At 50.2% G+C, this 15,127-nt stretch overlaps 1 protein-coding gene across 1 annotated transcript; it reads right to left on the reverse strand.

Annotated features, from left to right (window-relative positions):
- Nucleotides 1-384: 384 nt before the first annotated feature.
- On the reverse strand, nucleotides 385-13,184 carry Cd2 (CD2 molecule). The gene is made up of 5 exons (XM_055628346.1): nucleotides 13,029-13,184; nucleotides 12,617-12,922; nucleotides 7,636-7,869; nucleotides 4,499-4,621; nucleotides 385-1,039 (listed from the first exon to the last, which is right to left on the reverse strand). The coding sequence occupies exons 1-5, from the start codon at nucleotides 13,081-13,083 to the stop codon at nucleotides 741-743; spliced, it is 1,017 nt and encodes a 338-aa protein (XP_055484321.1). The 5' UTR covers nucleotides 13,084-13,184; the 3' UTR covers nucleotides 385-740.
- Nucleotides 13,185-15,127: the final 1,943 nt, after the last annotated feature.

The raw sequence follows: 15,127 nt of genomic DNA on the forward strand, positions 1-15,127 counted from the left end.
CATCTGTATCCATAGCTGCCTCTTTTCACTGATCATGCCACAGGTCATTGTGACACCATTTGAATGGTCAAGGAAGTGAGACTACATGGCCAGCCGTCATTGACATATGTGCACAGAGGTGTCTGTCTACACAGGATGCCGGGCTCCCTTCGCAGCTGACAAGTAGGTGTCAGTTCTGGTCATTCAGTTGGGGGTTCAGGTGCCTCCTGTGACCTGAGTGGACCAGATTAGATGTCACTGCTGTCCACTCTGTGGCTTACTCTCCCAGACCCCAGTCTCCTTTCTAAAAAAAAAGCAGGCACTAAAGCAAATCAAAATTTTTATTTTATCTCTGCTTAAAGGAAGTGGCCAGTATCCATCAGGGTATCTGAGGAGCTCAGGAGCCTCTGTCCAGGTAGGCTGCCTGTAGGACATAAGTCAGTGGCCATGTAGTGGTTCACATGGACACAGGACCTGAGAGGAAAGGGTGGTCATACTCTCCTCACCCAACGTCCTTACAGCCACATGTTTATTTTCTCTCTGTTTCTGATGTCACAGATCTAAGAAGAGGACATAGATTCCAGAGGCTAGACCACGTGGCTGTGTGGTGGAATGAGAGGGTATCACTTTGACTGTGTCTGCAAGCCTTGGGAGGCATTTGGGTCTTACTCGTAGAAAACACTCAATGGCAGAGTGAGCATGCGCACCAGGGGAAGAGAGCTCCACACAGCTTTTTATTGGCAATGACAGCTTCTGTCCTTTTAATTAGGGAGTGGCAATGAAGCATCTTCTCCACCTCCACAGGGAGGTTTTGGCTGAACCCGAGGTCTGGGCAAGGGAGGGCCTTTCTGTTGGTGAACCTGTGTGCCTGATGGAGGAGGTCTCTTCTTGTGCTGCGGCTCACGGGTACGGTGGCTCGGAGGCAAGGGACGATGATGGCTGGGTGGAGGAGGAGCTTGGGAAGCCACTGGATTCTGAGACGCCGCTGCTGGGGTTGGATAGGACTTCGGGCCTCTTTCCACAGTGCTTGTTCTTGGGGCTTTTATCTCCAGCTCTTCATCTGTAAGGGCAAGACCTCGTGAGAGCTCGTTCTAGCAATATTGAGCAATGTAACACAGGTGTGCAAATGTGCTTGTGTGTATGTTCCTTTGTGCGCGCACACACTTGCATGTTTGTATACATATGTATGCCGGTAAGCACGTATGTCTGTACCGAAGGATAACCTCTGATGCCATTCCTCAGGCAGTGTCTACCTTTCTTGTTTTTGAGATAATCTCTTTCTCTCTCTTCCTCTCTCTGTCTCTGTCTCCCCCTCTCTCTCTCCCTGGCCTGCAACTTATCAAGGAGGCTAGGCTGGCTAGCCAGAGAGCCCCAAGATGGAATTACAAGTGCTACCTTGCCTTTTTTTATGTGGGTTCTGAGGATTCCACTTCAGTCCTCATGCTAGCAAAATAAACATTTTACTGATCCAGCTGCCTCCCCTGCCTCACAGTGCAAACACTGAACATGTCTCATGTGATAGGCATCAAACTAGCTGCTTCAGGAGATGTGAGGAGGAAAGGGAAGTTACTGCCACCCATTGAAGGTTTTGGGTGTTTCAGAGGAGAAATTGTGGACACAGGTACAGTGAGACCACAGCCCTTTTAAAAACTCAAAATTTTGAGGGAAGAGGACGCCTGGATGGAGAGCTTTGTGCCTAAGGCTTCAAAGCATAGAGTGAGCACCCGCTCTCAGAGTTCTAGCTGGATGCTGCCTAGAGATAATCAGCAAGATTGCTAAGCAGCAAGCCTTGTGGTTGGAGCCCGCTGTAACCCAGGTCTGAGTGGCCATGAAGGACATTAGTGACTATATTTCTTCTGCTGGGGTCTCTAGAGCCGGTCTGCCTTTTGCTCAATTTGAGCCACAATCTGAAAGGAAACTGGAGTACCCTCCAAGGGGCATTCTAGCCCTTAGAAATGGACTAGCTTCTCCAAAATTCATAAGCAAGACCCATCCCTCTTGGGCTTTAGCAGGAAAGATGGCTCCTCTCCTCATGCTTTGGGATTTTCTGTTTTGTGTGGCCCCCGTCCAGAAAGACAAGCCTGAGACTGTGTAGCTCTTCTTACACTGTTTTTAAATCACACAGAAAATCTGTGGGAACACTCAGCTGCCAAAGGCCTGGAGGCTCTGCTGGGCTCCTTTAAGGCACATTTTTGGCATTCCAATCCCTATGCCCAAGGCCATCCTCAAGGAGGCACGGGGAGCTTCTCTGTGGGGTAAAGGAATGATTGCTTGCATCCTTATAGAGACATAGGACTTGAGAAGCGTGTCTCAGCATCATCTGTGGTATCTGTAGCACCCCGAGGTGACACGCTGGCTATTGTAAATGTATTGTGAGTGCAAAGGCTCACGCTCAGACAAGGTGGTTTCGACACCCGTGTGACCGCATGCTCTGAGCACATACATAAAAAAGACACCCCGAAAGATAGCACATGTCCTTTAGGCCATGTCCAGTGTTCCCAAAGCGGCTGTGCTCAGGTTTGGGAGGCGCAACTTTGACTCTAATCCCCGGTCCCAGATATAGACGGGCAGGTGGCCCTTCACCCACAGTGACAGGCTTGGGTGGCTCTCTGCCAGCGCTTCTGCTTGGTGGCGTTTTGTTCCTCCTGTGACCTCTCTGCATGCTCTACGTGTTAGGCCCATGGCTAAGCTGCTGAAATGACTCAGACAGCAACACTGTCCTCAGTAAGTGACAGAGCCAGACAACACATCACATTGTCAGCCTCCACCAAGGTGAGGGACCACCAGAAGGTGCAAAGAACCACGTGAGAAGTGGGAGGGCGAGAGGTGTGCACGCGCTGAGCCCTCACACTGAGCTGGGCAGCAAGCTGGCTCCTCGGAAGCTGTACATTTGGTGACAGGCAGAACCTTAGGGCCCAAATCCAACCTCAGCAGCAAGGTCCGCCACTGCCTAGACATCTGCTCCAGGGGGGTCTTTCATGTTCTTTTTTTCTCTTAAGACTGTCTCTTGGTGACTCAGCTGAGGTCATAGATGCAGGTGAGAAAACCAGGTCCACGGGTGTCAGATTTAAAGAAGGGTTATCTAAGAACAACATGAGACTGCCTTACAAGCCAAGCCCTGGGTTTCTTGCCTCAGCCTAGTCACATTTCAGCCTGCGGGCTGTAGGTCTGCGGTGGTGAGCTGATGTGCTTCTCCATCTGTGCAAATGTCTATGTTTAGGATTATGAAGAGGAGCATGGTAGTACATGGAAAACACTGAACTCAGCTCCTGGAATGACCTATTGTCATACTGCACTTCCCAGTCTGCCGCTGGCAGAGGTTGCCTTGTCTCCAGTGACACCTGGGAGGAATGAGTCTGACCCTTGGGCAGTGAGAGGCTGGGCCTTGTAAGAAGGAGTGGAGACAGTATGAGCAGGATACAGAGATAAGGCCAGTGTCCAGGGCTCTGCAAGCCACTAAGCTCTACCGGACGGAGAAGCCGGGAGTGATCTAAGACATGAAAGGTACAGAGTGAATGTATGTACTCGGCCCAGGCTGGGGAAGTGCTGTGTGAGATGGCAAAGGAGGGTGTTGGCCTGAAGGGAGGACGACAGCAATGCTGAGGTGTGAAGAAGGAAGCCAAACCTAGAGGGCATGGAGCCACCACTGTGGGGTGTGGGCAGCCCCTGCCATAGGCTATGCTGGAGGTGGTACTCTAGAGAGGAACCTGCAGAGAGGGGACCCAGCCCTGGGTGAGTCTGAGGACTCTGGGGACATGCCCATCCACTAGCATGTCCAACCAAAGGCTGCCCTTACCTCAGCATCTGCAGTGACATCTGGACAGAGTCCCTGACATATTGTCCCTTCGGTGGTCAACGCCCCGCTTAGGATCAGCGAAACCAACCCCTGCTTTGTAAGCTTCAGGACAAGTCTGCATTAAGGAAACCACACTCCCATGGTTTAGGAGGAAACCATCCCTCCTGAATGGCCAATCAGGAAAGGAAGAACCCACACCCTGATTTTGGCTTTCCATTTTCTTGCAGTGCTGGGACTCAAATCCAGAGCCTCGTACACACTGAACGAGCACTCTCCACTTACCCACCCTTGAAATGCCTCCTGAACAGAAGTAGTTTTATCTGTATCCCCAGGAGCTTGGTGCTGAACACACTTTTGAGGCATCCAAGGCCAGGACATTTGTTTACAGACACGGTGCTGGGGTGGGGATATCTCCACCCTTATGGAAGTGTGCAGACCATTCAGGGATCTCCACACCAGCCTTTCATCAAGGCAGCCTCACCGTGGTAGATTCTGGGGACGTATGCAGTCTGGCTGCAGCTTCCCAAAGGTCCTCTGTTGTTACCCCGAGAGCTATCCTCCAGACATCAATCTGAGCACACAGAGAGCCAGCCTCTGGTTCCAACCTTGCCATTCTGACCTTCCCCTTCTCTTTCTTCCCTTTGCAGACTCAAGGAGAGATGTTCCCGTGGGAGATTTTGCTGCAGCCTACGGTGAAAAGAGGAGTGGGTGGGGGTGGCTCACCTTTTCTCCTTCTGTTCTGTTTCTTCCTCTTGCAGATACAGAAAATAAGCAGTGCCCCAAGGACCACCAAGAGAAGGCCTCCTGAGCAGGCCCCCGCTATGTAATACAAGTGCAGCCCTCTCTCTGCAAGAAGAAAAGATGGCTAAGGGAGAGGGTAGAGAGGCCCTGTCCTTGCTATGGCCCAGGCCCCAGCCTCCTACATCAAACAGATGAAAGATTTCCATGGGGTTTTCCACCTCACTGAGGCTGAGCTTCCGGGGCCTGGAGTACTAACCGAATCTGCAAGGGCTGAGGCACAGGGTCTGCCCACCTCACCCCGTCCCCCGCCGAGGATATGAGCATCCAAGTTCTAGAGGGGATGAGTTGCCTGAGGCCTCGTGGGACCTTTCCCCAAGTCATGCATCTCCCAATCTCAGCGTTCAGCTGTTGGAAGAACAGACTCCTCCTGAGCTCAGGAAAGCAGCCAAGATACTCAGCGGTTAGCTGTGGCAAATGCGGTTCTGATTCCTTCACCCGCCAGGACAGTGAAGAATAACAGAGAGGAAAACAGTGACATGGTTGTTAAGAGCATGTTAAGGGTTTAGTTCAGCTCTTCCAGGTAAGAGCTCTGTGGCCTTTGGTAAGATGCTCCACCTCTCTGAGCCTGTTTCCTTCTGTGTAAAATGGAAACACTGTAACTTACATCACAGAGTAGCTGTCGGAAGTCAGATCAGATAATGGATGGAAAAGTGCTTTTGTGAACTATAAAACAACACCTAGATATGAGATCTTGTTCTTGCTATGCTGGTGTTTCGGGTAGCTGTTTCCCGGGTTGGGGGAGGGGAAGGATAAACCATCTGCACTTTGTGAGTCAATAACAGTTAGAGAAAGCAGCCTGAGCAGGGGGTCAGGGGACCTTGGGGGAGAGTGGAGCTGTGCCCGGACTCACAGAAGCCAGAGACTTCACACTTGAGACCAGGGATGGGGCCCCCCAAAAGGGCATGATGTGGGTGCGGTTCACCTCCTTTCTCCCAGGCTTCCCCTCATCTAGTCCCGGCCTGTCAACTGAGAGCCTCTCTGGGCACGGCCTGTATAGGGGCATCCCTCAGCAACCCATGAAGCTGCTTCAAGGATAGAGTCAGGGACCTTCAGGCCCAGTTGGCTTGCCAAGGTCCTGGGATGCCAGAGTCAGTTCCCAGGTGTGAGCAAGGTGGGCAGGGCATCCTGTCCAAGCTGCACCTCTACCAGAGCTCCCCTATGAGTCCTCCACTCCTCTCCCAGATCCCTCTCCCCCGGACACTCCTCCCAGACACTCTTCAGAAGCAGGCACACCTTCCACGTCTGCTCTCCAGTTTACCCAGTACCCATGCCCTGGGTTCCTAGTGGTGTTCCTGGTGAGGACATCATTAGCTGTAGTTTTGTCAAGGTCCTCGCAGTGTCTTGTTCTAGCTACCCTTCCCTGCCATGCTTCCTTTTGGAGAGCCTGTGCCTATGTTTACATGAGGGACCAGCCCCCTTCCTCCTCCAAGGAATTTAAGTACACACTCACTTTACCTGAGCCTACAGTTAGGCTCCTGCCTGCCTTGGCCTTTAGAATGGTGGCCATTCCTTGGTGGCCATTCTCTGAGCCAGCTTCAGCTTCTGCTCTGAGTCTGAGTAAGCTCCCTCCCCAACTCCCAAACACTTCATTCTCTCCTTCCATGGCTCTCCCTCCTCAATAAACACTTATTTTTATTCTGGAGGGATCTACTTACAATAAACATGAAGCATGAGGTTGCCAGAGAAAATACAAAGACAGTTAAAAATGTGAATTTCAAATAAATAATGAATAATGTTTTTAGGGTCAATATATGGGGCTGTTTTTGGTTGGTTCACTGACAAAGTCTGCTGTCTCTAATGCAGGGCCTTCTGAAAGAGGAAAAGTTTTGGAGTCAAGGAGGGGCAGCTTTGACCCTCGTGCCTTTGTGATGGGAACATGAAGGCTGGGGGCCAGGGAGGCAGAACAGGAAGACTGCCTGTGAACCTGGCAGGGGTGGGCACGGGGTGAGGAAATGCCTTCTGAGTCGGCAGCCAACTCTCTGGGGCTTCCGGTGATCCCACTTCTGGACCTTTCACTGCTTCATGATCCCTCTGGGCAAGCGTGAGCTGCACTCACAGCCATGACTCCCAGAAGGGGTGGGACAACCCTCCTGAGATTAAGTTGCTTTCTGGGACACTGACTCTTGCTTTCAGGTTTGCCCTGAGAACTTAGCTGCCATGCTGGGAGGCAGCTCAAAGGCCCATGTGAGGGAGCCAGGGAGTGGGTTTCAGGACTTCTCATGCAATACTCTGATTCTGGGGCTGCTTCTCTCTGTGAAGCCTAAGACTGAAGCCCATGAGGGGGGGGGGGCTCTGTTAGGGTCACACCGACTAAATTCCCATCATACCAACTAAAACAGACATCTAGATCTCTGGCTTCCAGAATGGAACTCGGGTCCTGTGAGAGGCATCTCCTCAGAAACTGGTGCCGGGGCATGGGCACAGTGATGCATACCTGTAATCCCAGTGGAAGACCAAGGAGGCAGGAGGATTGCTGCAAGTTAGAAGCCAGCCTAGACTACATAGCAAGACTCTCCCCAAAAAACAAAGCGAACCAAAACAAAACAAGAACAGATCGTTTCTGGGAACTGTGGCAGGCCCCAGGCTCTGGAGATCAATTAGGCCTTTGGAGTCGAGAGCTGACGAGAATCACTGCAGTGCAGAGCGGTTCTCTGGGTAGCAAGAAGGTTGCCTCTCTGCCCCCCAGTACTACTCCCCACTCCCCGCCTCCCAGCATTCTGAAACCTTGCTCCTCCTATGGAGCTTGGACCCTTCCAAAAAGGAAACTTTAAAGAGGCATCAGAATTCCAGTGGACAGCCAGCAGAGGGACCTTGCACAAGTCGGATTCCTTCCTGCAGGAGCCCTCTTCAGCCCCGCAGTCCTTTTTCCCAAGGTAGGCTCCTTACCTGTGCAATGTCCAGTCCCACCTGTGAGTGGGCTGCCAAAATGGCTAGCCAGGAGCCCACCTCCCCAAAAGGTTCCCAGGAGAAATTGGTCCCTTTTCACTTCCCACACCGAAGTGCCCTCAGCCTGGCAGGCCATCGAGTGCCCTTGGCCACCCCGACCTCCGCTGTCACACCTGAACAGCCGGTGACAGTAGCTGTCGTGGATTCCTTGCTGACCCTGTTCGCTGCCGTGCACGTGAACGGCGCGTTCAGGCTGGTCCACTTGTGACTCACGATGCTCTTCTGGAGGCTTATGAGATGTTCCCGCCCTTGCTCCAGCCTCAGTTCAACCTCTGTTCCCTCGGTGATGTTACACGTCACGGTTGTACTGCTGCACTCCCAGGAGATCGCTGGCTTTGAGACCGTCTCTAGAAGAAAGACCCAATATTTATTAGGCAATTTTTGGATACAAAAAAAAAAAAAAAAAAAAAAAGACAGGATCTCACTCTGTAGCCCAGTCTGCCTCTGCCTCCTGAAAGCTGGGATTATGGGACTATGCTCCCAAGTACAATGATTGGTTTGTTTTGCTTTGTTTTGTTTTTAATCTTAATAAATTGGTTTGGGACCAAAGAAGCTCAAACATCCTAGTTCTTTTAGTTCTTTCTGGTTGGTTGTTTTGTTTTGGTGTTTGTTGTTGTTTTGTTTGTTTGTCTATTTTTCAAAAGAGTGTCTCAACATAGCTCAGGCTGGCCTCAAACTCACTCGGTAGCTGAGGATTCCCTTGAGCTTCTGATCCTCCTACCTCCACTTCCCACGTGCTGGGATTGTAGACATTTGCCATCATGCCAGGTTTTATGCAGTGCTGAGGATCACACCCAGGTTTTCCTGCATGGTGGGCAAACATTCTACCAACTAAGCTACACTATATTGGGATTCTTTTGAAAATTATTCTAGTTAACTGACATAGGACATCTTGAACAAAATCATTTCTGGTAAAGTTCATAGACATAGGATCTGAGTAAAAATAAGCCATTGTAACTGATGTTTACATAGTATATGGGGCATCATTTGGTTCTAACAGCAAGGCTCAAGTTCTTCTTCCCTTTTGCAGATGAAATGTCCAAAGCTACTTGACCTTCAGTGCCTGCAGAGATGGCTCAGTGGTTAAGAGGCTTTGTTCACCTTCCAGAGGACCAGAGCTGGGTTCCCAAAATCCACACTGGGCAGCTTATGATTGCTTTCACTCTAGGAGATCTGATCCCTCTTCTGGCCTCTGTAAGCACCTACACACACACACACACACACACACACACACACACACACACACACCTTTTAAAAATACATCAGGCCAGAAGAAGAACCCTGCAAAGGATTCCAAACTTCAGGAGTGTAGGTGAGGTCAGCCAGAAACCCCATCTTGGAGAAATGTCTCCTTGAGAGGCCCATGGCCTTAGCAACTTGCTGTCCACAGTGTCCTGGGAGCAGAGGGCCAGGCCCACATGGGTTGTCTAAGAAGCTGATGCTCTCCAGAGGAAAGACACCAGCAGGAATCAGGAAGGACACTGCTGTGCCTGGCCCCCAGGTTCTGAATTAGTCTCTGGCCTCATGGGACCTCAACTTTAAGAGACAGGAAAAAAGCTCCCTACCTGTCTCAAACCAGACAACCTGTGGCCAAGCCCTGGACAAGTCACCAGAGGTGGTTCTCCCTTTCCTGCTGCAAACTCCTTGGCCCTCCTGTTTAATATACCAGGGGGAAATGCCCTGGCTTTGGCATTAATGAAGTCAGACCCAGTGACCGGCTCCCCACTGCCCATCTGGAGACCCACTTCTCTCTCTCTTCCTTTCTTTCTCTTCCATACCTTACTCTGTTTTCCCAGACCTGCCATCTCATCTCCTCACTCTCTTAGTGGTCTCCATTTGTTACACAAGGCAACAGTGGATTTTTCCGATTTCCCCTCTCTGTAGCCTTCAGACCACAGTGTCTTCCCCATGGGAATCCCCAGTCTAATTCCATTTCTGCCCCAGCATCCAAGCATGCAGGAATACAGGTCCTTTCCACCCTGAGATTCTGTGTACCTCAGAATAAAGAAATTATGGAATTACCACCATCCTGCAGATCTGCGTGTGGTCGTGGGGTTTGCCTGGCAGAGACTACCCATCTCTCTAGGATGAAAATCCTTCGTAGTAACAGCCAATCATGTTAAGAAATACTGATCAAATTTTAAAAGGCTTTTTTTAGAGGCCACTGGAGATCACCTGCAGTTTTTGCTACTCAGAGTTATTAACATTTTGATGCATATCTTTATCATATATTTTCTGTGCATGAATCCATAATATAATATTTTCTAATTAAAACTAGATTATGTAGTTGGGGGCAGGGAACTGTGCTGGGTGTTTAATGCCTTGGGCATTCAGGCAGGAGCTCTACCACTGCACTATGCCCCCAGCTCCTGGATCACATGACTTTATAACCCGCCTTCCATCCTTTCCCCTAAGATTGTATCATTACACTCCTTTTTCATGGGTACCCGTCATCTCTGTAACTGGTCATGCCAATTAAGCAGCTGAAGTTCTAGCTTTGAAAGGCACTCCTGTGTTTCACTCCTGCGAACACAGTAACGAGCAACCTTCTGTAGCTGCAGCTCGTCTTCCTGTAAAGTGGCTTTCTGAAGGTGGCATGAACTGCTGAGGGCTGCTTCTAGATACGACGTGTTTCTCTGTGTAGCCCTGGCTGTCCTGGACTCACCTTGTAGACCAGGCTGGCCTCCAACACACTGAGATCCACCTGCCTCTGCCTCCTGAGTGCTGGGATTAAAGGTGTGGGCCACCACTGCCCTGCTAGATACGACTTCTTAATCTTGGGCTTCTGGGATTCTCTCCTCCACAGGAGTACGGCGACCCTGAACTGTCCCTTCAGCCAGCTACCTCATAAGGGAAGGTAAATCTAGGAGTCCAGGAACAAATAGAGGGGGAACCTCAGCACTGAGAAGATATTTGGGGTGCCCCAGGATTCCAGGATACCCTCACAAAGCTCACCACACCCCTTGTTAAATAACATTACAGGTTTCATGAGCACCCCTAATAGAAAAATTCTGAAATGTTCCAAAATCCAACACTTTTTGAGCCACAATTCAATACCACAAATGGAAAAGTCCCACACCCTGAGACCTTGTTTCCTACATAAAACTATTTAAAGTATTGCATTAAATTACCCTGAGCAGTGCGTGTGAAGTATATATAAGCATAGATGAATGTCATGTTTACATCTGGGCCCCGTCTCCGAGATATAGCGCGCGCACGCGCACGCGCGCACACACACACACACATTCAAATATTTCAAAACCTTCAAAAAGCCACAAATCCCAAACACTTTTAACCCCAAACTCATTAAGTAGATAACACATAACCTGCACTGGGTAATCAGGTTAGGGCAGAGAACATTCTTCCAGTGCTGTGTAATGCATGATGGTGACAGGACCACAAGTTGAGTCAAGATTTGTGACGCTGGCATTTGCATACAACAGTGAAGCCACTGATTTTAGTGTAAGGGGTATCGGTTTCCTTCGGGGGGGGGGGTAAAAACCCCCATGGCCCATGGTGATAACCACATAGCTCTGTGACTGTGCAGAAAACTGTTGAACAGTGCATGGAAAATGTGAATTATACAGCGGTGAGCTCATTTGGGGGGGAAATCTCGCCATCCTTGTCAAGGAAAGCCCTGGGTTGGAATCCTGACTTTGTTCCTGCCAAACAGTCAGTACAGGGTTAAGCCATGTTTCCTTATAGGTGGATAGAGCTTGTAGGGGTAAGTTCTCAGGACTGATAAACAAAACCAGGCTAACAGGCTTCTGGCTTCTCTGTAGCCATTATCACCCCAAAGAAAAGATGACACCATAAGGACACAGGTATAGGCTCAATACCACAACAGGACCTTAGGGCCACAGGGTCTGCAGCCATGTCCCTGGCCATTCTCAGCGCCCATGATGAGTGGCCATTCTCATTACCACCCCATTTCTGGAACATCCTCTCCAGACAAAGTTACAGGATTAGGGTCTGGAAAGGGTCATGCGTAGGAGAGCTGACAGTAGGCCCTGGAGAGGGGTTGGTGTTAGCTTCAGGTGTTGAGGACACGACAGGCAGGACACCACAGGTGGGATGAGGGGAGCCCTCCCCCTGGTGACATTTCCTGTGTGAAGCTCAGAATGTTTGCGTGCTCCCTGAATGGATGGTGTCTGCCTAGCAGGCGTTCTCGGCTTCCCCTACAAGCAAAGGGCAGGCTTTCTCATCTCACCTATTACTGCAAGATATCCGCTTGCCCCTGAACTTTCAGCCTCGGCAACATCGACGTTTCGTTCTCTTCCTTCGCACTCACTCAAGCTTCCTTAACCTTCTCTCCACACTCACACCCGGTGTGTTTGCTTCTCTCCTCATCTCCCAGTCACCTTTTTGCCCAAACCCGTGGCTATCAATGACAACTGCTTACAAGAAGCACTTGGAAAGCTACAGATCCCACTGGTGCACAGACTCCGTGCCAGGGGCATGGGCAACACTAACTCTTTTCAGCTTTTGTGCTTGTTCTTGTGTGCTACCAAGATTGAGACCACCCCCCACCCTGTTTGGTCTCACCAGGATCACATTACAGGCTTTCCAGCTAGTCCCCACACTATCCTGCCCTCTCAGCACACGCCTGTACCTTGTGCGTTTAGCTCAAGGACCAGCAAATTCACCACCCACCTTTACTGAGATGATGCTGAGAAGACTGAAAAGAAAAGCTGTTGGTTGTTCAGCTCAGTGTCTCCAGCCCTATCCTGTCCTCTAAGTCCTCAGAGCACCGTAGCTCCATCCTAGCTCTCCAGACAAGAGACTCACAGCTCCCTGGACATCCTCTGCTCCCCAGCTTCCTACCACTCCATCAGCCACCAAAGACACCGCCTCTCCTTCTCTGCTAACCTGTTCTCTTTCTACTTAATGCCCACCTTTAACTCCACAGCCACCCCAAAGAGAGAATGAAAGGCAGACAGACTTGAGGATTGCTCCCACCCACTGTTGTCTTCATCGCGGGCCACACAGGAAATGTTGAATTGTTACATTGGAGGCAGTTACAAAGACACTGCCTCCCAACTTGCTACATAGCACCCGTGCTGAAACGAAAAACTGCAGGGAGTGAAGACTTACCTAGAATCTTCAATTCGAAAGTTTTCTCCAGCCTGCTATGCCCGTTTGTGTCATACACTATCACATTATAGGTGCCGCCGTCATCTCTCTTCAGCTTTTTTATTTGCAGGGCTCCATTTGTTAATATCTCAAATGCCTTTGATTTCTCAAGAGATTCCGTCTTCCTTTTAAACTCCGCAACCAGAGTCTTTCCCTTTTTCCATCGTACTTCATCAATATCATCAGTCATTTGGAAGCCAGGGATGGTCAGGTTGAAATCACGACCCAAGGCACCCAAGATGGTCACACTGTCTCCAGAGACTGCCCCTGTAAAAAGCAAGATGGTTTCTGAGGGCTTGGTGCTGCCAGGAACCTCCCTCTGACTCTTACGCTCATTTCAGGGTCTCTGGAGGAGCTCCACATGCATGCTTACCTCTGCTGGAAACGCTGAAGAGCAGAAGGAAACTAGCCAGGATTTTGCATCTCATCTTTAGACTTCTTTTCCCAGTGGTGATTCTGAGTTCTTCTTTCTGTTGGGACTGTGGTAAGACTGTCAGAAGCCACACCCAGCAACCTGAACCACGTGCCTCTCATGCTTACTGTTCACAGTAGGGAAGAAAACACAACCTCGTCCTTCAGCCAAAGACCCATACAGATGCTGCCCTCCGCTGCCAAGACACATTTTAATCTTTACAAAACAGTTTACGGGGTTGGTTTTATCGCACCTATGAGAAGAAGAGCTGAGAGGTCAGTTGCTGTCATTCAGCGTCTGGCGCGTGCTTCCAGTGGGCTTGTCCAGGTGCTACTTGCTTCCGGGGGAGAATGGATGAACAGACTGACCTCCGGTTCAAAGGTCAAAAGTCCCATTCCTCACTCAGGGGCAGCGTAGAGCCCTCAGGGTGAGGCCAGGGTGTGGAAAAGAGTTTTCCACTGAGTGTTTGGCTCTTTTAGAATGAGATTGCCAGTATCAGATGGCAGTGGAAACTCCGGTGTCCCAAAGGCTGGTGAGGAAGCTCTTTGGTTAAGCTGCTGTGCTCAGGGATGCAGCCGGATGCCCCGGAAGGCAGGCCTGGTGAGAAGTAGGCCCAGTGGGTGCTTTAACCAGCACCCATCTTGCCTTCAGCAGCTGCCAAGGCAGTTCCGCACACAGGAAGCTTCAGGAGGACAGCCGCAAGTGGAGGACTGACCTGCTTGGTGTTCGGCGGCGACTCTTCAGGAGCCCTTCCTTCCCTGGAATAAATGACGAATCCCAGAAAGGTCATGGTGGAGTGAGAGAACAAGGCAACCTTTCCTGGAGAATCAGGGATTTATAAACCGTGGGCAGCGGGGAGGGGTTTGAGGGTGTCTGATTCAATAGGGCTAGAGGAGCCAGGATGCTTGATTTGCATACAGTGGTACAGTATCTGTTTACATGGGCAGGAGCACAGGGTCCTATCACAAGAAGGAGAACACAGAGCTTAATTATCCTGTGGGTGGGGAAAGACTTCCAGGTATGGTTAAAGGTCATTTGCTGAGCGCTAGAACCCCGGTGCTTGCTGAACCCCCGGTGCTTGGCTCTATCAGGAAAGGGTCAGGCCTGTAACCTTCCCTGCTGGCTCTGTGATGTTCCTTAGAGTTTCTAGAGTTCAGAGAGGGACTCTGCTGAGAAAGGGAATGCCTTCACTGTGGACTGAGCTCAGAGGCTATCCGGAAATGCCAGGCTTCAGCCTCTGTAGCAGAATCCTACAAGCTGTCAGAGTTACTCATTTGTAAACAAGGGGTCAAACCCATCTTCTTTCCACTCAGCCGGACTGCCTCCAACAGGACCAGGTATACTCATTAGTAAGTGTTCATGGATGAATAGAATTCAGAAGGACGAGGAGGTGTGGTCTTGTTGGAGGTGTGTCACTGGGTGTGGGCTTAGAGGGCTTAAAAGCCCTTGCTGTTCTGTTAGCTCTCTGTCTCTCTCTGTCTCCTGTTGTGGCTAGGAATGTAAGCCCTCAGCTACTGTTCCAGTACTAGACCTACCTGCCTGTTGCCACACTTCCTACCATGATAGTCATGGACACTCAAACTCTCTGAACTATAAGACCCCAATAAATTCCTTCTTCTATAAGTTGCCTTGATCATGATGTTTCCCACTGAAACGTAGCTAAGACATGCATGCAATGCCTGGAGAGGCCAGAAGAGGGCAGGAGATATCTTGGAACTGAGGTTACAGATGGTTGTGAGCTGCCTGTGGGAGCAGGGATGGAACCTGGGTCCTCTGGAAGAGCAGCCAGTGCTTTTAACCACCAAGTCATCTCTCTTGCCCTAAGACTATGAAATAACAGTCAACAACCAAATGCAAAATATATAGACCTATTAACACTATAGATGGTTAAGGACATGGAGAGACCAGGACAAACAAAACTGGGAGAGAGAAAGGGAAAAAAAAGGGGGTGTGTGATCTGGGAGAAGACCAGTGATGTGGGGATAGGTGCCCCCTAAAAAGACACCCAGAGAGGACATATGAGCAAGAGACACAGTGGACATCCAGTCAGTGAGAAAAGA

This window comes from Psammomys obesus, unplaced genomic scaffold, assembly GCF_907164565.1.
Source record: "Psammomys obesus unplaced genomic scaffold, mPsaObe1.curated_primary_1811, whole genome shotgun sequence".
Classification (NCBI taxonomy): Eukaryota; Metazoa; Chordata; class Mammalia; order Rodentia; family Muridae; genus Psammomys; species Psammomys obesus.

Bases quoted from the DNA above. Each gene is read 5' to 3' on its own strand.
- Cd2 (XM_055628346.1), bottom strand. From the start codon at position 13,083: ATGAGATGCAAAATCCTGGCTAGTTTCCTTCTGCTCTTCAGCGTTTCC. The intron at 12,923-13,028 runs GTAAGCATGCAT...TGCTTTTTACAG, and splicing joins CTTCAGCGTTTCCAGCAGAG to GGGCAGTCTCTGGAGACAGT. The intron at 4,622-7,635 runs GTGTGACAGCGG...TTCTTCTTGCAG, and splicing joins TACTGTCACCGGCTGTTCAG to AGAGAGGGCTGCACTTGTAT.